At 47.4% G+C, this 26928-nt stretch overlaps 1 protein-coding gene and 2 non-coding genes across 3 annotated transcripts; 1 reads left to right on the top strand and 2 right to left on the bottom strand.

Moving 5' to 3' along the window:
- Positions 1–5620: 5620 nt before the first annotated feature.
- LOC137350767 (small nucleolar RNA U3) lies at positions 5621–5836 on the bottom strand. The gene has a single exon (XR_010969479.1). It is a non-coding gene; the product is annotated as a small nucleolar RNA U3 (small nucleolar RNA).
- A 210-nt stretch (positions 5837–6046) lies between these two features.
- On the top strand, positions 6047–7893 carry LOC137350549 (uncharacterized). The gene is made up of 2 exons (XM_068015208.1): positions 6047–6108; positions 6198–7893. Exons 1-2 carry the CDS (start codon positions 6047–6049, stop codon positions 7891–7893), a joined length of 1758 nt encoding a protein of 585 aa, XP_067871309.1.
- Positions 7894–19634: 11741 nt separating this feature from the next.
- trnah-gug (transfer RNA histidin (anticodon GUG)) lies at positions 19635–19706 on the bottom strand. Its single transcript has one exon. It is a non-coding gene; the product is annotated as a tRNA-His (tRNA).
- Between the last annotated feature and the right edge of the window lie 7222 nt (positions 19707–26928).

The following is a 26928-nucleotide window of genomic DNA, read 5'->3' on the forward strand; positions in this document are numbered from 1 at the left end:
ACATCTTCAGCAAACCTGCAGACGGAGCACAGCACTTAGTCAAGATCGGACGGGTCTGCCGTTCCAGGATTGACTTCCTGTTTGTGTCCCATGCTGTCACGGTCGGATCCACCGACGTCAAGCCGGTGTTCTTCTCCGACCACTGCCTCTTACTGGCCGACTGTCACTTACAGGACGACCAGCGGGTTGGCAGAGGGACATGGAAGCTCAATGCTACACTGCTGACCCCAGAGAATGTGAGGAACTCAAAAGGGATTACAAAGGTTGGAGGACCGTGAAACCCCTCTTTGAGTCTCCAGTTCACTGGTGGGAAGCGATCAAGGAGAACATCAAGAGGTTCTTCATCCGCAAAGGGGTTAAGAGGGCGAGAGAGAGACAGAGGGAAATGTCCCGACTCCAGAAAAGTATGCAAAATCTGCTCCGGCTGCAGTCGATGGGGGTCGAGGGGGTCAAGGAGGACCTCCAAGAGGTGAAGAGCCAGCAGGCCTCGCTCTTTGCCACGGAGGCCTCCAAGATCATCTTCCGGTCCAGAGTCCGCTCCATTGAGCAGGATGAGACGTGCTCGCGTTACTTCTTCCAAAAGGTACACAGAGAGAGCTCTGTTATCAGCAGCCTGAAGGAAGAGGATGGCTCGGTGACGTCGTCGCAGTCCGACATACTAAGGATCAGCAAATCCTTTTATGCTGGGCTGTATGATGTGAAGCCCACAGACAGCAGAGCCTCCCAGTCCTTCCTGTCATCTATCACAAAGGTCTTAGATGACGGCAGGGGGGAGAGACTGGACAAGCCGCTAACTCTGGATGAGCTGACAAAGGCCGTCGAGACGAGTAAAACTCCCGTAAGCGATGGCTTACCGGTTGAGTTGTATTTGGCCCTGTGGGACAGTGTCGGCCCGGACCTGCTGAAAGTATATGAGAGTATGCTCCTGGCCGGCAGCATGTCAGAATCCATGAGGAAAGGCATCATCACCCACATTTACAAGCGGAAGGGGGAGAGGGCAGAAATCAGAAATTGGCGGCCCATCTCACTGCTTAATGTTGACTACAAGATTCTGTCCAAAGTCATAGCCAGTCGAGTCAAGTCTGCTCTGGAGTTGGTGATCCACCCTGATCAGACCTGTACTGTACCCGGCAGGAAGATCTCTGATAGTCTCGCGCTACTCAGGGATACGATCGCCTATTTTTTTATTTATTTTCAAAATATACTTTACTCATAAAAATCTGTAAAAATTACATTCCCAAACAGTTTAAAACTGCATCTAGTCAAAAAATACAAATGTGATCAGTTTCCTTCTATACAATCATGGGTTGCCTCACAACCCTTCCATTTCATTGTCATGCCATATACATTTTTACATTTACAGCACACAAAATTTCTCCGAAACAGTTCGAGGGGTTTCCCATGGATCCAGCCCCTCAGTTCAGCTTGGTGGGGGGACCTTACACAGTGGTCTTTCCCCATTGAGCCTTTGCTGCGGCTGCCCCAAGCTTTAGTCCGTCCCTCAGCACGTAGTCCTGGACCTTGGAATGTACCAGTCTGCAACATTCGGTGGTGGACAACTCCTTGCGCTGGAAGACCAGCAAGTTTCGGGCAGAACAAAGGGAGTCTTTCACCGAATTGATAGTCCTCCAGCAGCAGTTGATGTTTATCTCGGTGTGCGTCCCTGGGAACAGCCCGTAGAGCACAGATTCCTGTGTTACAGAGCTGCTTGGGATGAACCTTGACAAAAACCACTGCATCTCTTTCCACACCTGCTTTGCAAAGACACATTCCAGAAGGAGGTGGGCAACCGTCTCTTCCCCACCACAGCCACCTCAAGGGCAGCTTGCGGAGGGGGTGAGACTCCGGGCGTGCAGGAAGAATCTGACAGGGAGGGTCCTATTCACCACCAGCCAAGCTACGTCTTGGTGCTTGTTTGTAAGTTCTGCTGATGAGGCTTTCTGCCAAATGGCAATGGCTGTCTGCTCGGGGAACCATCCGACAGGATCCACCATCTCCTTTTTCCGTAGGGCCTTGAGGACAATCCGTGCAGACCACACCCCTGCTTTTGTATTCTATACCTTGGTCAATAAAAGAAAGCACTCCATATGCCTTCTGCACCACTCTATCTACTTGTCGAACAAAGAACAAAGAACAAAGAACAGTACAGCTCAGGAACAGGCCATTCGGCCCTCCAAGCCTGCGCCGATCATGATGCCTGCCTAAACTAAAACCTTCTGCACTTCCGGAGTCCGTTTCCCATCCTATTCATGTATTTGTCAAGATGCCTCTTAAACGTCTCTATCGTATCTGCTTCCACCATCTTCCCCGGCATCAAGTTCCAGGCACTCACCACCCTCTGTGTAAAGAACTTGCCTCGCACTACCCCTCTAAACTTTGCCCCTCTCACCTTAAACCTATGTCCCCTAGTAACTGACTCTTCCACCCTGGGAAAAAGCTTCAGACTATCCACTCTGTCCATGCCACTCATAACTTTGTAAACCTCTATCATGTCGCCCCTCCACCTCCGTCGTGTCCTGCCAACTTCTCTCACTCCTTCTACCCCTCTCAATATCCTCCTGTCTATTGTATATTCCCTCGCTTTATTTGCCCTCCCCAAACGAATCACCTCCTTTCGGCCCTGAAAAGTGCCCAGTCTTCCTCAAATTTGAGCAACAGGTGAAGCTCGCTGTTTAACGCTGCTACTATGCAGTAGCAGCACGTGTGGTGTTCGCCACGAACAGGATGCTGCCATCAGGCCAAAAAGTCGTCCTGCCTGTCTATCACACAAATGAGTAATGTGATATATGAATTTCAATGCCAGTGTGATGCTAGGTATATAGGCCGTACTTCCGAAACACTGGTGGATCGTATCAAACAACATGTCCCTTCTGCTGTTTGCAACGGGCAAAGTACAGGCAGTATCCAACCAGCCCGTGCTTGCAAAACTCAAAACAGAGTGTCCAACAATTCTGCGATTGGACAACATTTGCTAATTAATCCACAGTGTGCTGAGAATTACGCTGACAACCAATTTAAGATTGTCAGCAGGGCTCGCAGTGTGGCGCATTTACGTGTACTGGAAGCTACATATATTAATACACAGGGCCCTGTTCTTTGCAGACAGAAAGAACATGTACAAACATTGCATCTATTTCAGCTGAACAAAATAAGTGACAGCCATTCGCTGGTTCATTCCTCAGGGCAATACCTTGACCAATCAGAGTCTAGCTGACTGGTTTAAATTTCAAACGAAGCTTGGCAGTTAATTGTCAGTCATTGTAAACTGGTGCATTCTCCATGGCAACGCCTCTACCAGCATGTCAGAATCCATGAGAAAAGGCATCATCACCCTCATTTACAAGCGGAAGGGGGAGAGGGCAGAAATCAGAAATTGGCGGCCCATCTCACTGCTTAATGTTGATTACAAGATTCTGTCCAAAGTCATCGCCAGTCGAGTCAAGTCTGCTCTGGAGTTGGTGATTCACCCTGATCAGACCTGTACTGTACGCGGCAGGAAGATCTCTGATAGCCTCACGCTACTCAGGGATACGATCGCCTATGTACGGGACAGGAGGGTGGACACCTGCCTCATCAACCTGGACCAGGAGAAGGCTTTTGATAGGATATCGCACACCTACATGATGGACGTGCTTTCCAAAATGGAGTTTGGGGATGGAATCTGCAATTGGATCAAACTGCTCTACACAAACATCAGTAGCGCAGTCTCAATCAATGGGTGGGAATCGGAAAGTTTCCCGATCCAATCTGGAGTCAGACAGGGCTGTCCTCTCTCCCCTGTCTTGTTTGTTTGCTGTATTGAACCCTTTGCGGAGTCTATTAGGAAGGATGCGGGCATAAGAGGGGTGACAATCCCAGGCAGTGGAGGCACTCAGGTTAAAACCTCCCTGTACATGGATGACGTCGCCGTCTTCTTCTCGGATCCGCTGTCCGTGCGCAGACTGATGAGCATCTGCGACCAGTTCAAACTGGCCTCGAGAGCCAAAGTTAACCATGGCAAGAGCGAGGCCATGTTCTTTGGGAACTGGGCTGACCGATCCTCTGTCAGGTCAGACTACCTGAAGGTGCTGGGGATATGGTTCAGAAGGGCCGGGGCATACGCCGAAACCTGGGAGGAGCGGGTCACCAGGGTACACCATAAACTGAGCGTGTGGGGGCAGCAATCACTTTCCATTATGGGTAAGAACCTGGTCATCAGGTACGAGGTGCTCACATTGTTGCTGTACATGGCGCAGGTCTGGCCCATACCCCACTCCTGCACTGTGGAATTTTGGACGCTGAGGGGTGACTTATCGAGATGTTCAAAATTATGAGGGGTCTAGATAGAGTAAACAGGAAGGACCTGTTTCCCCGGTGGGGAGGTCAGTTACCAGGGGGCACAGATTTAAGGTGATTGGTAGAAGGATCAGAGGGGACATGAGGAAAAACTTTTTCACCCAGAGGGTGGTGGGTGTCTGGAATTCACTGCCCGGATCAGTGGTGGAGGCAGAAACCCTCAACTCATTTAAAAGGAACCTGGACCTGCTCTGGAAGTGCCGTAACCTGCAAGGCCACGGACCAGGTGCTGGAAGGTGGGATTAATTTGGATGGATAACTTATTCGGCCAAGGCAGACACGATGGGCTGAATGGCCTCCTTCTGTGCTGTAATTTGTTCTATGTTCTACATTCAGCAGTGAGATGGGCCGCCAAAGTCTGATTTCCTGCCTCATCCCATTCCGCTTGTAGATGAGGGTGATGATGCCTTTCCTCATGGATTCTGACATGCTGCCAGCCAGGAGCATACTCTCGTATACTTCCAGCAGGTCTGGGTGACCCAGTCCCACAGGGCCGAATACAACCCAACCGGTAAGCCATCGCTTCTGGGAGTTTTACTCGTCTCAAAGCACCTGACAGTCTTTGGCAGCTCGTTCAGAGTTAGCGGTTTGTCCAGACTTTCCCGCATGCTGTCATCTAAGACCTCGATAGAAGACAGGAAAGGACTGGGAGGCTGTGCTGTCCATGGGCTTCACGTCGTACAGCCCGGCATGAAAGGATTTGCTGATCCTTAGTATGTTAGACTGCCATGTGTCTTCCCATTCCACCAGCCTATATCAAAAAAAGTAAATCCTGCAAATCTGAAATAAAAACAAAAGGTGCGAGAAATACTCAGCAAGTCTGGCAGCATCTGTGAAAAGAGAAAGAGTCATTAATCTGAAACGTTAGTTCGACCAGAGCTGTTGAGCATTTCCAGCATCGTTTTTATTTGACCAGCTTCGAAGTTTTATCTTCTTTGGCCTCCTTATCTCGAGAGACAATGGGTAAGCGCCTGGAGGTGGTCAGTGGTTTGTGGAGCAGCGCCTGGAGTGGCTATAGAGGCCAATTCTAGAGTGACAGGCTCTTCCACAGGTGCTGCAGAAAGATTTGTTTGTTGGGTTTGTTACACAGTTGGCTCTCCCCTTGCACTTCTGTCTTTTTTCCCTGCTAATTGCTAAGTCTCTTCGACTCGCCACACTTTAGCCGCACCTTTATGGCTGTCCGCCAGCTCTGGCGATTGCTAGCAACTGACTCCCACAAAATTCTATCATAACATAACTTTCACATATTAAGTCACAAAACTTGTCTTCAGCTTTTAAAGCATTAACCACTCAGAATGCCTTTCCTTCCTCCGCTCTTCACACAAAGTGAAGAGAGAACGATCATCAATGATCACAAGCTCTTGCTAAAGCAATACCTGTAATCTGCTTCACGCTCAGAAGGAAAAGCTTTTCCTCCTCATCATGGTTAATGAGACCGACCACTTTAGAACACATTTCTCAAGTAAAAAACTATAGAAATGATCCCTAAGAGTATAGTCTTAACAATAATCGCTCGCCACTCAGCTCTCCACCCTCAGCAAACCCCCTTTAACATAGGCTGAGCACGAACTGCTCAACTTTTCTCTCCCGCCCATTCCCAGCACCCAGTAACAAATTAGATAGAAATACATTTACTCTCCTTCCAACTCTTTTAAATTATGTATAAAGAAGAAACAGTGTTTGTCCTTCTGTCATTACCCAGCAGGCAGGCATGTTGCATAAATTAGCATGCAATCGCCAGCTCGGATCTTGCTCTTTACATGAAACTGACAGGTCAGCTCCAGTTGTGTGTGTCACTGAGACCGACAGACATCTGCTTCTTATTTCAGAGTTCCAGCATCTGCATCTTGCTTTTATATTAGACACCGTCTTCTATGGTTTTATGTCATTTCGGAGACATTTAAGGAAAGGAAAGTGTATCTGTCTCCAGATCTGCAGCAAAATACTGGGAATATCGTCAGGAGACCTCTGTTGGTTTCTTGTGGTTTTGCACTTAGAAAACTGCAGAAACCCAATATCTATAGGATTGTCCTGTCAAACCCCAATATCTATAGGATTATCCTGTCAAACCCCAATATCTATAGGACTATCCTGTCAAACCCCAATATCTATAGGATTATCCTGTCAAACCCCAATATCTATCGGACTATCCTGTCAAACCCCAATATCTATAGGACTATCCTGTCAAACCCCAATATCTATCGGACTATCCTGTCAAACCCCAATATCTATAGGACTATCCTGTCAAACCCCAATATCTATCGGACTATCCTGTCAAACCCCAATATCTATAGGATTATCCTGTCAAACCCCAATATCTATAGGACTATCCTGTCAAACCCCAGTAACTCTGGGATTATCCTGTCAAACCCCAATATCTATAGGACTATCCTGTCAAACCCCAATATCTATCGGACTATCCTGTCAAACCCCAGTAACTCTGGGATTATCCTGTCAAACCCCAATATCTATAGGATTATCCTGTCAAACCCCAATATCTATAGGACTATCCTGTCAAACCCCAGTAACTCTGGGATTATCCTGTCAAACCCCAATATCTATAGGATTATCCTGTCAAACCCCAATATCTATAGGACTATCCTGTCAAACCCCAGTAACTCTGGGATTATCCTGTCAAATCCCAATATCTATAGGATTATCCTGTCAAACCACAATATCTATAGGACTATCCTGTCAAACCCCAGTAACTCTGGGATTATCCTGTCAAACCCCAATATCTATAGGATTATCCTGTCAAACCACAATATCTATAGGACTATCCTGTCAAACCCCAGTAACTCTGGGATTATCCTGTCAAACCCCAATATCTATAGGATTATCCTGTCAAACCCCAATATCTATAGGACTATCCTGTCAAACCCCAATATCTATCGGACTATCCTGTCAAACCCCAGTAACTCTGGGATTATCCTGTCAAACCCCAATATCTATAGGATTATCCTGTCAAACCCCAATATCTATCGGACTATCCTGTCAAACCCCAGTAACTCTGGGATTATCCTGTCAAACCCCAATATCTATAGGATTATCCTGTCAAACCCCAATATCTATAGGACTATCCTGTCAAACCCCAGTAACTCTGGGATTATCCTGTCAAACCCCAATATCTATAGGATTATCCTGTCAAACCCCAATATCTATAGGACTATCCTGTCAAACCCCAGTAACTCTGGGATTATCCTGTCAAACCCCAATATCTATAGGATTATCCTGTCAAACCCCAATATCTATAGGACTATCCTGTCAAACCCCAGTAACTCTGGGATTATCCTGTCAAACCCCAATATCTATAGGATTATCCTGTCAAACCCCAGTAACTCTGGGATTATCCTGTCAAACCCCAATATCTATAGGATTATCCTGTCAAACCTCAATATCTATAGGACTATCCTGTCAAACCCCAGTAACTCTGGGATTATCCTGTCAAACCCCAATATCTATAGGATTATCCTGTCAAACCCCAATATCTATAGGACTATCCTGTCAAACCCCAGTATCTGTGGAATTTGTCTCAGACTGAGCAGGAAAAAAAATTGATGGCAGTAAATTCCGAGCACATGTTCATTTCCGGGAGCAGTTTACTGCTGTTGCAGTGCACAACAAGGGTATTTCCTGAGTTTTGGCAGGGTAAAAATTGCAAGACTTCACACTTTTTTTGTTATTTCCAAAATATACTTTATTCATAAAAAACTAAAAATTACATTACAAAACAGTTCCAAACAGCACAAAGTCAAACAATACAAAGAGTGCAAAAGAGATCAGTTTCCTTCAATACAGGAATGAGTTGCCTCACAACTCTTCCATTTCATTTTACATGCTATGTACATTTTACAGCAAACGAAAATTTTCCCGATACAGTTCGAGGGGTTTTCCATGGATCCAACCCCTCGTTCAGCTTGGTGGGGGGGACCTTACGCTGTGGTCTTTCCCCATTGAGTCTTTGCCGTGGCTGCCCCAAGCTTTAGTGCGTCCCACATCACGTAGTCCTGGACCTTGGAATGTGCCAGTCTGCAACACTCGGTCGTGGACAACTCTTTGCGCTGGAAGACCAGCAGGTTTCAGGCGGACCAAAAGGCGTCTTTCACCGAATTGATAGTCCTCCAGCAGCAGTTGATGTTTATCTCGGTGTGCGTTCCTGGGAACAGCCTATAGAGCACAGACTCCTGTGTTACAGAGCTGCTTGGGATGAACCTCGACAAAAACCACTGCATCTCTTTCCACACCTGCTTTGCAAAGACACATTCCAGGAGGAGATGGGCAACTGTCTCTTCCCCACCACAGCCACCGCGGGGGCATTTTTTTTTTATTTCCAAAATATACTTTATTCATAAAAATCTGTAAAAATTACATTCCCAAACAGTTTAAAACAGCATCAAGTCAAAAAAAATACAAACAGTGCAAAGGTGATCAGTTTCCTTCTATACAATTATGAGTTGCCTCACAACCGTTCCATTTCACATTTGTCATGCCAGATACATTTTTACATTATACAGGAGACAGAAATTATCCCGATACAGTTCGAGGGGTTTCCCATGGATCCAGCCCCTCAGTCCAGCTTGGTGGGGGAACCTTACACTGTGGTCCTTCCCCATTGAGCCTTTGCTGCGGCTGCCCCAAGCTTTAGTGCGTCCCTCAGCACGTAGTCCTGGACCTTGGAATGTGCCAGTCTGCAACATTCGGTGGTGGACAACTCTTTGCGCTGGAAGACCAGCACGTTTTGGGCAGACCAAAGGGCGTCTTTCACCGAGTTGATAGTCCTCCAGCAGCAGTTGATGTTTGTCTCGGTGTGCGTCCCTGGGAACAGCCCGTAGAGCACAGACTCCTGTGTTACAGAGCTGCTTGGGATGAACGTCGACAAAAACCACTGCATCTCTTTCCACATCTGCTTTGCAAAGACACATTCCAGGAAGAGGTGGGCAACCGTCTCATCCCCACCACAGCCACCGCGGGGGCATTGTGCAGAGGGGGCGAGACTTCGGGTGTGCATGAAGGATCTGACGGGGAGGGCCCTTCTCACCACCAGCCAAGCTACGTCTTGGTGCTTGTTTGAAAGCTCTGGTGATGAGGCATTCCGCCAAATGACTTTGGCGGTCTGCTCGGGGAACCATCCGACAGGATCCACCGTCTCCTTTTCCCGTAGGGCCTTGAGGACATTCCGTGCAGACCACTGCCTGATGGACCAGTGGTCAAAGGTGTTTTCCCGCAGAAACTGCTCCACGAAGGATAGGTGGTACGGCACGGCCCAACTGCATGGAGCGTTCCGCGGCAATGTGACCAGGCCCATCCTTCGCAACACTGGGGACAGATAGAACCTCAGCACGTAGTGACACTTGGAGTTTGCGTACTGGAGGCCTGCACACAGTTTGATGCAGCCGCACACGAAGGTGGTCATCAGGATGAGTACATTTTTCCCGCCCTTATCCAGAGATTTGAACATCGTTTCTCTCCGGACCCGGTCCATTTTAGATCCCCAGATGAAGTGGAAAATGGCTCGGGTGACCGCCACAGCGCAGGAGTGGGGTATGGGCCAGACCTGTGCCACGTACAGCAACAACGTGAGCGCCTCGCACCTGATGACCAGGTTCTTACCCACAATGGAGAGAGATCGCTGCCCCCACATGCTCAGCTTGTGTTGTACCGTGGCTACTCACTCCTGCCAGGTTTTGGTGCACGCCCCGGCCCTTCCAAACCATATCCCCAGCATCTTCAGGTAGTCTGATCTGACGGTGAAGGGGACAAAGGATCGGTCAGCCCAGTTCCCAAAGAAAATGGCCTCACTCTTGCCGTGGTTAACTTTGGCTCCCGAGGCCAGTTCGAACTGGTCGCAGATGCTCATCAGTCTGCGCACGGACAGCGGATCCGAGCAGAAGACGGCGACGTCATCCATGTACAGGGAGGTTTTTACCTGAGTGCCTCCACTGCCTGGGATTGTCACCCCTCTTCTGCTCGCATCCTTCCTAATAGACTCAGCAAAGGGTTCGATACAGCAAACAAACAAGACCGGGGAAAGAGGACAGCCCTGTCTGACTCCAGATTGGATCGGGAAACTTTCCGATTCCCACCCATTGATTGAGACTGCGCTACTGATGTTTGTGTAGAGCAGTTTGATCCAATTGCAGATTCCCTCCCCAAACCCCATTTTGGAAAGCACGTCCATCATGTAGGTGTGCGATATCCTGTCAAAAGCCTTCTCCTGGTCCGGGCTGATGAGGCAGGTGTCCACCCTCCTGTCCCGTACATAGGCGATTGTATCCCTGAGTAGCGCGAGACTATCAGAGATCTTCCTGCCGGGTACAGTACAGGTCTGATCAGGGTGAATCACCAACTCCAGAGCAGACTTGACTCGACTGGCTATGACTTTGGACAGAATCTTGTAGTCAACATAAGCAGAGAGATGGGCCGCCAATTTCTGATTTCTGCCCTCTCCCCCTTCTGCTTGTAAATGAGGGTGATGATGCCTTTCCTCATGGATTCTGACATGCTGCCGGCCAGAAGCATACTCTCGTATACTTCCAGCAGGACCGAGCCGACCCAGTCCCACGGGGCCGAGTACAACTCGACCGGTAAGCCATTGCTTCCGGGGATTTTACTCGTCTCGAAGGACTCGACGGCGTTTGTCAGCTCATCCAGAGTTAGCGGCTTGTCCAGTCTCTCCCTCATGTTGTCATCTAAGACCTCTGTGATAGATGACAGGAAGGACTGGGAGGCTCTGCTGTCTGTGGGCTTCACATCATACAGCCCAGCATAAAAGGATTTGCTGATCCTTAGTATGTCGGACTGCGAAGACGTTTCCGAGCCATCCTCTTCCTTCAGGCTGCTGATAACAGAGCTCTCTCTCTCTTCCTTTTGGAAGAAGTAACGCGAGCACGTCTCATCCTGCTCATTGGAGCGGACTCTGGACCGGAAGATGATCTTGGAGGCCTCCGTGGCAAAGAGCGAGGCCTGCTGGCTCTTCACCTCTTGGAGGTCCTCCTTGACCTCGACCCCCATCGACTGCAGCCGGAGCAGATTTTGCATTCTTTTCTGGAGTCGGGACATTTCCCTCTGTCTCTCTCTCGCCCTCTGAACACCTTTGCGGATGAAGAACCTCTTGATGTTCTCCTTGATCGCTTCCCACCAGTGAACTGGAGACTCAAAGAGGGGTTTCACGGTCCTCCAACCTTTGTAATCCCTTTTGAGTTCCTCAATATTCTCTGGGGTTAGCAGTGTCGCATTGAGCTTCCATGTCCCCCTGCCAACTCGCTGGTCGTCTTGTAAGTGACAGTCGGCCAGTAAGAGGCAGTGGTCGGAGAAGAACACCGGCTTGACGTCGGTGGATCCGACCATGACAGCACGGGACACAAACAGGAAGTCAATCCTGGAACGGGCAGACCCGTCTGATCTTGACCATGTGTATCTGCGCTGCGCTCCGTCTGCAGGTTTGCTGAAGACGTCGTGCAGTTTGGCATCTTTAACTGTTTCTATTAGGAATCTGGACGTAGCGTCCAGTTTGCTGTCGTCACTGCCGGATCGTCCAGCCGCATCGATGATGCAGTTGAAGTCACCGCCTAGAATGACCGGCCTGGACGTCGCCAGCAGCAGTGGGAGCTGCTGGAAGACGGTCAGCCGCTCGCTGCGTTGTACCGGGGCGTACACGTTGATCAACCGGAGCGGAGCGTTGTTGTACATCACGTCTGCTACGAGGAGGCGGCCGCCCACCACCTCCTTAACCTCGGAGATGGTGAAGTTACCTCCCCGCAGCAGAATACCCAGGCCGGAGGAACGGCAATCATTACCCCCCGACCAGATCGATGGCCCGTGGGACCACCATCGCGACCACTGCCTGTAGGTGCTGAGGTGTGGTATTCCACACTCCTGCAGAAACAGTAGGTCAGCTTTGACCTTGGCGAGGTAATCCAAGGTTGAAACACATCGCGTAGTGGATTTAATGCTACGTACATTAATTGAAGCAATCTTTATACCCATTTTTATTTTAAAGCTAATTGTTGCTTCCCATGCCATTTGTCCTTGTTAGTCCCAGTCCTTCGGGATGTTGCTGCATACCCATAGTGTACACAAGCTGTTTCACGTTCGTTGGACTTGGAAATCCCTCCTGCTTTCTCATGCAGGGTTTGTTCTGCTGGGGTGACATCGGGAGAGGTCTTGTAGGCAACAAGGATTGGGCTGTCCACTGCTATTGTTTCCTCCTCGAAAACCTCACTGCTCCCAGCTTCCTGGAGCTGGAGTGCACCAGATGTGTCGTTGCTGTCGGTGTCCCAGAGCTGGGATGCGCTGGGCATGTCGCTAGATTCGGCGCTTTGGGTTTGGGGCGTGCTGGGCCCGTCGCAGCATCCAGTGTTCAGGGGTTGGGGGGCTTCATCTTCCAGCTCCCTTGAGTTCTGTTGTTTCTTTTGCAGGTGCCGTCGTTCGGACACTTCCTCGTCCAGTGAAGAGGAACTGTTGTAGTCTGTCTCAGACGGTTGCCTCCTCTTGCTGCTGGTTTGGGTGGTGACCTGTTACGCTTTAGGCAGATTTTTCTTTGTGGTTTTCTTTGGTACCACTTGCCACTGACCTGTTTGACCATCAGCTGCCTCCTCCTCCATTGATTCTGGCTGTGGGGTGGGTGGGTGGGAGGGGGGGTTTCCGAGCTTAGGGAAGGTGTTGGGTCGCTGGTTTCAGCTGCTTCCCCTTTCTTCTTGTCAGGTGGGCTTTCCTTGCTGGGGGGATGGTTGCTTGTCTCCTTCCCAGCACCCGACGCATTCGTTGTTCCTTCTCCCGGCCTTTGCTTGGGCCTTGCTGTCTGAGCATAACAGAGGCAGCATTTGGGGCAGGTTTTGTAGAGGTGGCCTGCCTCACCGCACAGGTTGCAACACTTACTCTGCTTACAGTCCTTGGTCTGATGGCCTTCCTTCCTGCAGTTCTTGCAGACAACTGTAGTGCAGTTAGCTGCCACGTGACCAGATTTGCCACAGGTGCGACAAACTCTGCATGGACTAAGAAGCCTTGACTTCCCCCGATAGCGAAGCTGGAAGGAGGGTGGATGATGGCTCCATTGGCATCGACCTTCAAGGTCACCTTGACCTGCCGCTTACTGGTCCAAATCCCAAATGTGTTCCTGACATCCGTACTGCTGCCGGTACCCTCCACGTACCTGCCGAGGAAGGGTGAGTACGTTCACGACAGGAACATGGGGGTTGTAGAGGTGAATAGTCATAGAGCCAGAGAGATACAGCACTGAAACAGGCCCTTTGGCCCACCGAGCCCATGCTGACCATCAACCACCCATCTATACTAATCCTATATTAATCCCATTTTCCCCCCCTCACATCCCTACCTTCCCTCAATTCTCCTACCATCTACCTACACTAGGGGCAATTTTTTTTTTACAATGGCCAATTTCCCTATCAACCTGCAAGTCTTCGGCGTCACGTTGTGACAGCAGCGTGAAGAGCGGCTCCACTGTGAGGATGGACAGCGGTGCCTGGTTTCCCTTCTCCTTGAACACCTTCAGGAACTTGATGCATCCGCCACATTCTTAAACGTCACGTCGAAATATCCACTGCTGGGGAGGTCCTGCAGGCAGAAAATGTCTGCAGCTTGGAATCCAAGCAATCAATGAGGATTCTCTTTATGAAGAAGGTACGGTCAACAGGTGCACCTCCTTCATTATCCTTCACCACCACCTGAACGGTGTTGCACACTCCCTGGCCTGAAGCTCTAGAATTGGCTACTGCCATTTTACTCAAAGTACCCAGGACAGGATCAAAGGCTGATCATGGTTTCTCCCCTGCCAGGTAAGTATGCAAGACTTCACACAGCTCTGCATTAAATTTCATCTGCCACGTGTCCGCCTAATCCACCCGCCTATGGCCTCTTGAAGTTTATCACTATCCTCCTCACAGTTCACAATACTTCCAAGTTTTGTGCCATCTGCAAATTTTGAAATTGTGCCCTGCACACTCCAGTCTAGGTCATTAATATTGATCAGAAAAGCAGGGATCCTAATCCCGACCCCTGGGGAATCCCACTCAATACCTTCCTCCAGTCCAAAAAAACCTTCACCACTACTCTCCATTTCCTGTCAATTAACTAACTCTGTATCCATGCTGTCACTTTCCCTTTTATTCCATGTGCTTCAACTTTGCTGACAAGCCTGTTATGTGGCACTTTATCAAACGCCTTTTGGAAGTCCATGTACACCACATCAACTGCATTACCCTCATCAACCCTCTGTCAACTCATCAAAAACTCCAGCAAGTTAGTTAAACACAATTTTCCCTGAATTAATTCACCCTTGTCCAAATGACTATTAATTTTGTCCCAGATTATGGCTTCTAAAAGCTTTCACGCCATCAAAATTAAACTGGCCGGCCTGCAGTTGCTGGGATTATTATTAGCTGTTTTTTGAACGGGTATTGCAATTCTGCAATCCTCTGGCACCACCCCTGTATCAAAGGAGGATTAATTTCCACCCTTACTTCCCTCAGTATCCTCAGATGCATCTAATCTGGTCCTCGTAATTTATCAACTTTAAGTAGAGCCAGCCATTCCAATACCTCCTCTTTATCAATTTTTAGCCCATCCAGTATCTCAACTACCTTTCTTTTCAGTACAACTTTGGCAGCATCCTCTTCCTTGGTAAAGACAGATGCAAAATACTCATTTAATACCTCAGCCATGCCCTTTGCTTCCATGCATAAACCCCCTTTTTGTTCCCTATTCAGCCCCACTCCTCCTCTTACCACCTTTTTACTATTTATACGTCTATCAAAGAATTTTAGATTCTCTTTTATGTTAGCTGCCAGTCTCTACTCATACTCTCTCTCTTTGCTGCTGTTATTTGTTTTTTCACTTCCCCTTTGAACTTTCTATTTTCAGTCTGGTTCTCCCTTATATTATGAACCTGACATCTGTCATACACACCCGTCTACTTACTCTCGAACTCTTTCGCCATCCACTTTCTGAAATGTCAAATTTGAACTGTGTTGTAATGTACTTTATACAATTTTTTTATGAATAAAGTATTTTTTGGAAAAAAAGAGATAGTGAGGGTTCAGAGCAAATATGTTCCCTTAAAGAAAAAGGATGGAACTAGCAAATCCAGAGCCCCCTGGATATCAGGGGCTTAAAGGACAGGATTAAAAAAAAGGAAGCTTATGGCTGATACTGAGGAGTATAAAAAGTGGAGGGTGAAATTAAAAAGGAAATTAGGAAATCAAACAGAGGGCATGAAAATATATTTGCTATTAAAATCAAGGAAAACCCAAAGATTTTTTATAAATAAATAAAGAGCAAGAGAATAACTAAAGAAAGAGTAGGGTCTATCAGGGACAATAAGGGTAACCTGTGTTTGGAGGTAGAGGACATGGGTATGGTCCTTAATGAATACTTTGCACATGTTTCCACAAAAAAGACATTGCAATCAGGGAGGAGTGTGAAATATTACATGAAATTAACATATCGAGAGAGGAAATATTAAGGGGTTTAACATCTTTAAAAGGGAATAAATCCCCAGGCCCAGATGAAACGTATCCTCGGCTGTTGAGGGAAGCAAAAGAAGAAATAGTGGAGGCTCTGACCATCATTTTCCAATCTTCTCTGGCTACAGGTGTGGAGTCAAAGGACTGGAGGACAGTTAACATTGTACAATTGTTTAAAAAAGGAGAAAGGGATAGACCAAGTAATTACAGGCCAGTCAGCCTAACCTCGATGGTGGGAAAATTATTGGAAATTCTGAGGGACAGAATAAATCTTCATTGAGAAAGACATGGATTAATCAAGGGCAGTCAGCACGGATTTGTTCAGGGAAGGTTGTGTCTGACTAACATGATGGAATTTTTTGAGGAGGTAACAAGGAGGGTGGATAAGGATAGTGCATTGGATACAGTTTATATGGGTTTTAGCAAGGCTTTTGATAAGGTCCCACATGGCAGACTGGTCACAAATATAAAAGTCCATTGACTCCAAGGCAAAGTGACAAGTTGGACACAAAAGTGGCTCAGAGGCAGGAAGCAAAGGGTAATGTGGATGGGTGTTTCAGTGACTGGAAGGCCGTTTCCAGTGGAGTTCTGAAGTGCTCAGTACTAAGTCCCTTGCTTTTTATGGTATATATCGATGATTTGGACTTGAATGTAGAGGGTATGAAAAAGAAGTTTGCAGACAATATAAAAATTGGCCGTGCGGTTGATAATGAAGCAGAATGCTGTGGACTATAGGAGGGTCTTAATGGACTAGTCAGGTGGGTGGAACATTGGCAAATGGAATTCAATCCAGAGAAGTGTGAGGTAATGCATTTGAGGAGGGCCAATAAGGCAAAGGAACACATGGTAAATGGTAGGATATTGAGAAGTGTAGAGGAACAGAAGGACCTTGGAATGTTCAGGGTTCAAACTGGAGGAAGGTATGTAGTGGGGTTCCCCAGGAGTTGGTGTTGGGACCCCTGCTTTCCTTGATATATATTAATGACCTAGACTTGGGTGTACAGGACAAAATTTCAAAATTTGCGGGTGACACAAAACTTGGATATTGTGAACTGTGAGGAGGATAATGAGAAAATATCGCGGAGTCAAAATCCTGGAACTCCCTTCCTAACTGCACTGTGGGTGTACCTACCCCACATGGACTGCAGCGGTTCAAGAAGACAGCTCACCACCACCTTCTCAAGGGCAATTAGGGATGGGCAATAAATGCTGGCCTAGCCAGTGATGCCCACATCCCATGAAAGAATTTTTTACAAAGGATACAGACAGACTGGTGGAATGGGCAGACAAGTGACAGATAAAATTTAATGCAGAGAAGTGTGAAGTGATTCATTTTGACAGGAAGAACGAGGAGAGGCAATATAAAATAAAAGGTGCAATTCAAAAGAGATTGCAGGAGCAGAGGGACCTGAGGTTTTATGTTATATGTGCATAAATCATTGACAATGGCAGGACAGGTTGAGAAAGTGTCTAATAAAGCATATGGATTTGGGTTTTATAAATAGGGGCATAGAGTACAAAAGTAAGGAAGTTATGATAAACCTGTATAAAACACTGGTTTGGCCCCAACTGGAGTATTATGCCCAGTTTCAGACACCACACTTTCAGAAGGATGTGAAGGCATTAAAGAGAGTGCAGAAAAGATTAGAGTCATAGAGTTATACAGCACAGAAGCAGGCCCTTCGGCCCATCGTGTCTGTGCCGGCCATCCAGCACCCAACTATTCTAATCCCATATTCCTGCACTTGGTCCGTAACCTTGTATGCTATGGCGTTTCAAGTGCTCATCTAAATACTTCTTAAATGTTGTGAGAGTTCCTGCCTCCACCACCTCTTCAGGCAGTGCGTTCCAGGTTCCAACCACCTTCTGGGTGAAAAGATTTTTCCTCAAATCCCCCCAAAGCATCCTAACCCATACTCTAAATCGATGCCCCCTGGTTACTGACCCCTCCGCTAAGGGAAAAAGTTTCTTCCTATCTAACCTATCAATGCCCCTCATAATCTTGTGCACCTCAATCATGCCCCCCCCTCAGCCTTCTCTGCTCCAAGGAAAACAACCCCAGCCTTTTCAGTCTCTCTTCATAGCTGAAATGCTCCAGCCCAGGCAACACCCTGGTGAATCTCCTCTGCACCCTCTCCAGTGCAGTCACATCCTTCCTATAGTGTGGTTCCCAGAACTGTACCCAGTACTCCAGCTGTGATCTAACTAGCGTTTTATACAGCTCCACCATAATCTCCCTGCCCTTATATTCTATGCCTCGGCCAATAAAGTCCAGTATCCCATATGCCTTCCTAACCACCTTATCTACCTGTGCTGCTGTCTTCAGTGATCTATAGACAAGTACACCAAGGTCCCTCTGACCTTCTGTACTTCCTAAGGTCCTACCATCCATTGTATATTCCCTTGCCTGGTTAGTCCTCCCAAAATGCATCACCTCATTTGCCGACAATGGTTCCAAGGATGAGGAACTTCACTTATGTGGATAGATTGGAGAAGCTGGGCCTGGGCTCATTGGAGGAGAGAAGATTAAGAGGAGATTTGCTCGAGGTATTCAAAATTATGATGGGTCTGGTCAGAGTAGATGAGGAGAAATTGCTCCCATTGGGGGAAGGATTGAGAACCAGAGGACACTGGCGATTGGCAAAAGAAGCAACAGTGACATGAGGAAAAATGTTTTTATGCAGTGATGGTTAGGATCTGGAGTGCACTGCTTGATATAATGGTGGAGGCAGATTCAAATCGTGGCTTTCAAAAAGGAACTGGATAATTATTTGAAGAGAAAAAATATACAAGGCTACAGAGAAAAAGCAGGGAGTGGTTCTCGGTGAGTTGCTCTTGCAGATAGCTGGCATGGGACACGATTGGCCCAATGGCCTCCTTCTGTGCTGTAACAATTCTATGATTCCATATCCACATAGCCCTGAAGACATTTGGGATACTTGCCTTTACTAGCCGAGGCACAGAATATAATGATTCTGATGAAGGGTCACTGACCTGAAACGTTAACTCTGCTTCTCTCTCCACAGATGCTACCAGACCTGCTGAGTATTTCCAACATTTCTTGTTTTTATATCATAGAATATAAGAGCTGGGAGGTTATGCCTGATCTGTATAAAACACTAGTTTGACCACAACTAGGAGTACTGCGTACTGTTCTGGTCATCACCCCATATGAAAGATATGATTGAACGAGAGAGGGTACTGATTTACGAGGGTGTTACCGGGACTGAAGAATTTTAGTTATGAGGTAAGATTTGATAGGCTAGCGTTGTTTTCTTTGGAACAGAGGAGGCTGAGGACAGACCTAATTGAAGTGTATAAAATTATGAGGGGTCTCTAGGTACAGTGAATAGGAAGGCCCTATTCACCATAGTTAAGGATTCCATAACCAAGGGGCAGAGATTTAGAGTAAGAGGTTTAGAGGGGATTTGAGGGGAAATGTTTTCACCCCGAGGGTGGTGGGGATGTGGAACTCACTGCCTGAAAGGATGATAGAGGCAGAAACACTCATTGAAAATGTACTTGGATTCTGCACTTGAAGTGCCGTAAGCTACAAGGCGACAGACCAAGAGCTGGAAAGTGGGGTTAGGCTGGGTGGCTACTCGTCAGCTGGTATGGACACGATGGGCCGAATGGCCTCCTTCTGCACTGTAAATTTTGATGATTTAATTTGGTGACTCCCCAGGTAAAAGAGTTCCTCCCCACCCCCGGTGATGTCTCTGTTGGTTCTTTTGCCAATTCAAAGAAATGAATTGGAATATTGGGAAGCTCATTGTGAAAAAGTTAAGACCCCAATGCCGTGTCATTGCTAGTCCGCAATGCCGTGACTCGGATTCGAACCGAGGTTGCTGCGGCCACAACGCAGAGTACTAACCACTATACGATCACGGCGAGCTACTCGGGACCTGACAACAATCCGCGCAGCCGCGCAATAAAAAGATGAACGTCACACCTGGCACCCCGCCAGTGATCTAATGGCTGCTCAGGGGGACAGGGGAAAATTCCCGCACCCGGCGGCTCCGGGTGATCGGGATCAGTGTTTGGAACTCCGGCCGGTAAAGTGCCGCCGGGAACACAGAGCCCTGTCCGCCCGCCGGCCCACTCCGCCCGCTTAGGCCGCAGTCACCACCGCGCCCTCTCAGAGGGACTACAACTCCCACAGTGCAGTTCGGTGTAAGCGCATGCGTATTGATGACACGCCCACTGGCTCAAATACAGAAGCAAAATACTGCAGATTCGGGAAAGCTGAAATAAAAACAGAAAATGCTACAAATACTCAGCAGGTCAGGCAGCATCTCTGCAGAGAGAAACAGCAAGGTCCCAGGTTGCTGACGGAATTGGGGTGGGGATAGCAGAAGGCTTCATCTTCAAATCCTCTCTAGGTGTTAAAATCAGGGATAGGCACTGATATTTGACAAAATGACACAATGTGACCGGGTGGTGACAATTTATCTCTACAACCCCCATGTTCCTGTGGTGGATGTACTCACCTTTCTCACCAGGTACGTGTTTTGTGTTTTAAAATAACCTAGCTGTTAGGGAGTGAGGGAGAGAGACAGAGAGAGGAGGTGTGGGGGTGTAGGGAGAAAGAGAGGGGGGGGGGGTGTCAAACCTTTTTGCTTGTGGAGCCACATTACAATTTTTGTCTTACATAGGGTGTCACTGAGACAATTTCAGAAAGATAAAGGCATTAAAAATTTAGCTTACTATTAATGAAAACAACAACAAATGCACATTTTTCTGAAGAAGCTTTAAATGAAAAGACTAATTTATTAACTTATTTTCTCATCACTATGGTGGATACTGATTCAGTGAGATACCAAGCTTTTTTTTTGCTTGCCCAAGTAGTCAAAGTCTGCCTGCACATTTGTAGAAGCAATGCAGAATATTCCGGATAGATGATGTCACAAAAGGTTTTATTTTTGTACTAAAATCTTGGACTTCTACGTGTTTAAAAAAAAATGAAAAAAGGATTTTGCTCTGTGAAAGACACCTGCAAAAATAATTGGAATTCCTGCATTGTTTTGAAAGGTAGTTCAGAACAAGAGTGAACTTTATGCGTGTTTTGAAAGGAAGTTAAACTTGTAAAAGGACAGGAAGGTCAGCAGTTTCAAGGAAATACAGGGGTTTGATCTTTCTTCAGAGCAGCTTGAGTGACCGGGGGAGACACTGTGTCTGGACATGTGACCATGTTCAGGAAGGTTCATTTTTCAGTTAGGACCGTCTAAAAAAGCCTGTGAATTGGACAAAGGGCAGGCATTTGAAATCTTTGCTTGACCTGCCTGGAGCAAAAGAGAAAAGACCCAGAAGTGTTATCTATCTCTGTAAAGGAGGCTTGCATCTCTTGAAACAGAATCCTGCATTTGAAAGGTGGCAGATCCCTGTTGCCTCCGGTCTCTGAAGAATTTCTGCATCCAGTGAGATTCCTGCTGCCTGCTGTGTTCTAAGAAATCTTAAAATCTGAAGTATTCTTCTACTGCTAGACTGCTTCTTCAAATCCAGGCAGACTGAGGAGAGGCAGTGGCGTAATGGTATTATCACTGGACTAATAACCCAGAGACCCAGGGTATTGCTCTGGGGACATGGGTTCAAATCCCACCACAGCTAAAGATTTGAATTCAATTAATAAATCTGGAATTAAAAAAAAAAGCCAATGTGAATCTAATGATGGCCATGAAACCCATCTGGTTCCACTAATGTCCTTTAGGGAAGGAAACCTTACCTGGTCTGGCCTACATGTGACTCCAGGCCCACAGCAATGTGGTTGACTCTTACATGCCCTCTGAAATGGCCCAGCAAGCAATTAGGGATGGGCAATAAATGCTGGCCTGGCCAGCTCACATCCAATGAATAAAAAAAAAGACCTGTTGCTGCACTCCTGATGGAAGACCTATGTGACACCTGCTGCAGTTAAATTGCCATGAACACCAATCCATCACATACTGTTCTTCAACCTCACCTGGAGAGACTTCGAATGGCATCCGACTATTCGACTCTGGGACATCTCACGTACCAAAAACATCCGACCAGAACGTGATAAAAAATATTGAGTTTATTATTCCTTCTATTCCTAAGAAACAGTTGTATTGCAAAACACCATTTTGAAACCAGTTAACCATTTCTTTTTTGTATGTATGCATGTGTGCGCGAGGGTTAAGGGACTAAGGAATTATCTCATATATATAGATTTATCTTGTTAGTAGTTAAGACCTATTATTTCTTTTCTAACAAATAATTAATGGTGTTGTTGTTTAAAGAAATGTGATTTGGTGTGGTTTATTTTGGGGGAAAAATAGTGTTTTATTTGGCGAGTCTTTGGTAGGTGGGAAACTTTTATTTGATATGCTATGACCTGTGGAGCAGTGGGACTGAATTAACAGTGTATTACTCCCACCTCTCCCTCTATCTCCCCGTCTCTCTCCCCGTCTCTCTCCCCGTCCCCCTCTCCCCGTCCCCCTCTCCCCGTCCCCCTCTCCCCGTCCCCCTCTCCCCGTCCCCCTCTCTCTGTCCCCCTCTCTGTCCCGCTCTCTCCTGTCCCCTCTCTCCGTCTATCACCCCATCTCTGTCAATCTCTCTCTTTCCCCTTCTCTCTCTCTCTGCCCTCACTCCCTCTCTTGCTCCCCTCGCTCTCTGTCCATTTCTCTCGCCTCTCTCCGACCCCCCCTGTCCCTCTCTCTCTCTCCATCTCTCTTTCCCCCCTCTTTCACTCTTTGTCCCCCCTCTTGCTCTGCCCTCCCCTGTCTCCCTCTCTCTCTTTATCCCTCTCTGTCCCTTTCTCTCTCCCCTTTCTCTATCGCCCTCTCTGTCTGTTTCCCTCCCTCCCTGTCCCACCTTCTCCCTGTCCCACCTTCTCCCTGTCCCACTCTCTTTCTCTCCACCCCCTCTCTTTCTCTCCGTCCCCCTCTCTTTCTCTCCGTCCCCCTCTCTTTCTCTCCGTCCCCCTCTCTCTCTCTCCGTCCCCCTCTCTCTCTCTCCGTCCCCCTCCCTCTCTCTCCGTCCCCCTCCCTCTCTCTCCGTCCCCCTCCCTCTCTCTCCGTCCCCCTCCCTCTCTCTCCGTCCCCCTCCCTCTCTCTTCCCCCACACCCAGTCTCTGACTGTTGCTGAGAGCAGGAACAGCAGTCTCTGAACTTCGGACAGATTTGTGGTTTCCAACGGACTTTAAAAAAAAAATTGGAAAGCTACGGAAAACTTGGAATCTGTCCAAAGTTCAGAAACTGCTGTTCTCGCTCCCAGCATCTGTCAGCTGTGAAACTAACTCTATGATTTTTTTAAAAAAGTTGGTCTGTTCATCGAGAAGAAGCCTGTGGGAAATTTCTGATCCCTGAAATTACCAACTATGGACCTCAAAATCTTTTACCATGGACACCGGTGTCCATGTATGGACACGTTGCCGACCCTTGATTAAGATATGTTTAACAAACTTGCTGGAGTTTTTTAGAACATAGAACACAGAACATAGAACAGTACAGCACAGTACAGGCCCTTCGGCCCACGATGTTGTGCCGAACCTTTAACCTACTCTAAGATCAAACTAGCTACCTACCTTTCATTCTACTATCATCCATGTACCTATCCAAGAGTCGCTTAAATGTCCCTAATGTATCTGCTTCTACTACCACCGCTGGCAGTGCATTCCACGCACCCACCACTCTCTGTGTAAAGAACCTACCTCTGACATCTCCCCGAAACCTTCCTCCAATCACCTTAAAATTATGCCACCTGGTGATTGCCCTTTCTGCCCTGGGAAAAAGTCTCTGGTTATCCACTCTATCTATGCCTCTCATCATCTTGTACACCTCTATCAAGTCACCTCTCATCCTTCTTCGCTCCAATGAGAAAAGCCCCAGCTCCCTCAATCTTTCTTCGTAGGACATGCCCTCCAGTCCAGGCAGCATCCTGGTAAATCTCCTCTGCACCCTCTCTAAAGCTTCCACATCCTTCCTATAATGAGGCGACCAGAACTGAACACAATATTCCAAGTGTGGTCGAACCAGGGCCTCATAGAGCTGCAGCATAACCTCGCGGCTCTTAAACTCAATCCCCCTGTTAATGAAAGCCAACACACCATACGCCTTCTTAACAACCCTATCAACGTGGGTAGCAACTTTGAGCGATCTATGGACATGGACCCCAAGATCCCTCTGTTCCTCCACACTACCAAGAATCCTGTCTTTAAGCCTGTATTCCGCATTCAAATTCGACCTTCCAAAATGAATCACTTCACGCTTTTCCAGGTTGAACTCCACCTGCCACTTCTCAGCCCAGCTCTGCATCCTGTCAATGTCCCGTTGCAACCTACAACAGCCTTCCACACTATCCACAACTCCAGCAACCTTCGTGTCATCGGCAAACATGCTAACCCAGCCTTCCACTTCCTCATCCAAGTCATTTATAAAAATCACAAAGAGCAGAGGTCCCAGAAAAGATCCTTGTGGAACACCACTGGTCACCGAGCTCCATGCTGAATACTTTCCATCTACTACCACCCTCTGACTTCTATGGGCCAGCCAATTTTGTATCCAGACAGCCAACTTTCCCTGTATCCCATGCCTCCTTACTTTCTGAATGAGCCTACCATGGGGAACCTTATCAAACGCCTTGCTAAAATCCATATACACCACATCCACTGCTCTTCCTTCATCAATGTGTTTTGTCACATCTTCAAAGAATTCAATAAGGCTTGTGAGGCATGACCTGCCCCTCACAAAGCCATGCTGACTGTCTCTAATCAAACCATGCTTTTCCAAATAATCATAAATCCTGTCTCTCAGAATCCTCTCCAATAATTTGCCCACTACTGACGTAAGACTGACTGGTCTATAATTCCCAGGGTTATCCCTATTCCCTTTCTTGAACAAGGGAACAACATTTGCCACCCTCCAATCATCCGGTACTACTCCAGTGGACAGTGAAGACGCAAGGATCATCGCCAAAGGCGCGGCAATCTCTTCCCTCGCTTCCCGTAATATCCTTGGGTATATCCCGTCTGGCCCCGGGGACTTATCTATCCTCATATCATTCAAAATTTCCAGCACATCGTCCCTCTTAACATCAACCTGTTTGAGCATATCAGCCTGTTTCACGCTGTCCTCACAAACAACCAGGTCCCTCTCACTAGTGTATACTGAAGCAAAGTATTCATTTAGGACCTCCCCTACCTCCTCCGACTCCAGGCACAAGTTCCCTCCACTATCCCTGATCGGCCCTACCCTCACTCTGGCCATCCTCTTGTTCCTCACATAAGTGTAGAACGCCTTGGGATTTTCCTTAATCCTACCCGCCAAGACTTTTTCATGTCCCCTTCTAGCTCTCCTAAGTCCATTCTTCAGTTCCTTCCTGGCTACCTTGTAACCCTCTAGAGCCCTGTCTGATCCTTGCTTCCTCAACCTTAAGTAAGCTTCCTTCTTCCTCTTGACTAGCTGTTCCACATCTCTTGTCATCCAAGGTTCCTTCACCCTACCATCCCTTCCTTGCCTCATCGGGACAAACCTATCCAGCAGTCGCAGCAAGTGCTCCCTAAACAACCTCCACATTTCTGTTGTGCATTTCCCTGAGAACATCTGTTCCCAATTTATGCTCCCCAGTTCCTGCCTAATAGCATTGTAATTCCCCCTCCCCCAATTAAATATTTTCCCATCCCGTCTGCTCCTGTCCCTCTCCATGACTATAGTAAAGGTCAGGGAGTTGTGATCACTATCATCGAAATGCTCTCCCACCGAGAGATCTGCCACCTGGCCTGGTTCGTTGCCAAGCACCAAGTCCAACATAGTCTCCCCTCTAGTCGGCCTATCTACATATTGAGTCAGGAAACCTTCCTGGACACACCTGACAAAAACTGCTCCATCCAAACTATTTGCACTAAGGAGGTTCCAATCAATATTAGGGAAGTTGAAGTCACCCATGACAACAACCCTGTTACTTCTGCACCTTTCCAAAATCTGCCTCCCAATCTGTTCCTCCATGTCTCTGTTGCTATTGGGGGGTCTATAGAAAACTCCCAATAAAGTGACTGCTCCTTTCCTGTTTCTGACTTCCACCCATAATGACTCAGTAGACAAACCCTCCTCGACGACCTCCCTTTCTGCAGCTGTGATACTATCCCTGATTAGCAATGCCACTCCCCCACCTCTTTTACCTCCCTCCCTATTCCTTTTGAAACATCTAAACCCCGGAACATCCAACATCCATTCCTGCCCCTGTGATACCCAAGTCTCCGTAATGGCCACAACATCGTAGCTCCAAGTACTGAGGTAACAGACGGTTGATGAGTGTAATGCTGTTGATGTGGTGTACATGGACTTCCAAAAGGCATTTGATCACAGAATTGTTACAATGCAGAAGGAGGCCATTCAGCCCATCGTGTCTGCATTGGCTCTCCCAATGAACAATTCACCTAGTTCCATTCCCCTGCCTTCTCCCTGTAACCCTGCACATTCTTCCTTTTCATATAACAGTTTAATTCCCTTTTGAATGCCTCAATTGAACCTGCCTCCACCACACTCTCAGGCAGCGCATTCCAGCTCCTAACCACTCACTGTGTGGAAAAGATTTTCCTCATTTCGCTTTTGCTTCTCTTATCCATTACTTGAAATCTGTGCCCTCTCGTTCTCGATCCTTTCGCGAGTGGGAACAGTTTCTCTCTATCTACTCTGTCCAGACCCCTCATGATTTTGAATACCTCTATCAAATCACTTCTCAGCCTTCTCTTCTCCAACCTATCTTCATAACTGAAATTCTTCATCCCTGGAACCATTCTCGTGAACCTTTTCTGTACTTTCTCCAATGCCGTCATGTCTTTCCTGAAGTGCAGTGCCCAGAATTGGATGCAATACTCCAGCTGAGGCTGAACTAGTGTCTGATACAAGTTCAACATAACTTCCTTGCTCTTGTATTCTATACCCCTATTAATAAAGCCCAGGATACTGTATGCTTTATTAACTGCTCTCTCAACCTGTCCTGCCACCTTCAATGACTTATGCACATATACACCCAGGTCCCTCTGCTCCTGCACCCACTTTAGAATTGTACCCTTTTTCTTATATTGTCTCTCCATGTTCTTCCCACCAAAATGAATCACTTCATATTTTTCCACATTGGACTTCATCTGCCACTT

This window comes from Heterodontus francisci, chromosome 35 (assembly GCF_036365525.1).
Source record: "Heterodontus francisci isolate sHetFra1 chromosome 35, sHetFra1.hap1, whole genome shotgun sequence".
Classification (NCBI taxonomy): domain Eukaryota; kingdom Metazoa; phylum Chordata; class Chondrichthyes; order Heterodontiformes; family Heterodontidae; genus Heterodontus; species Heterodontus francisci.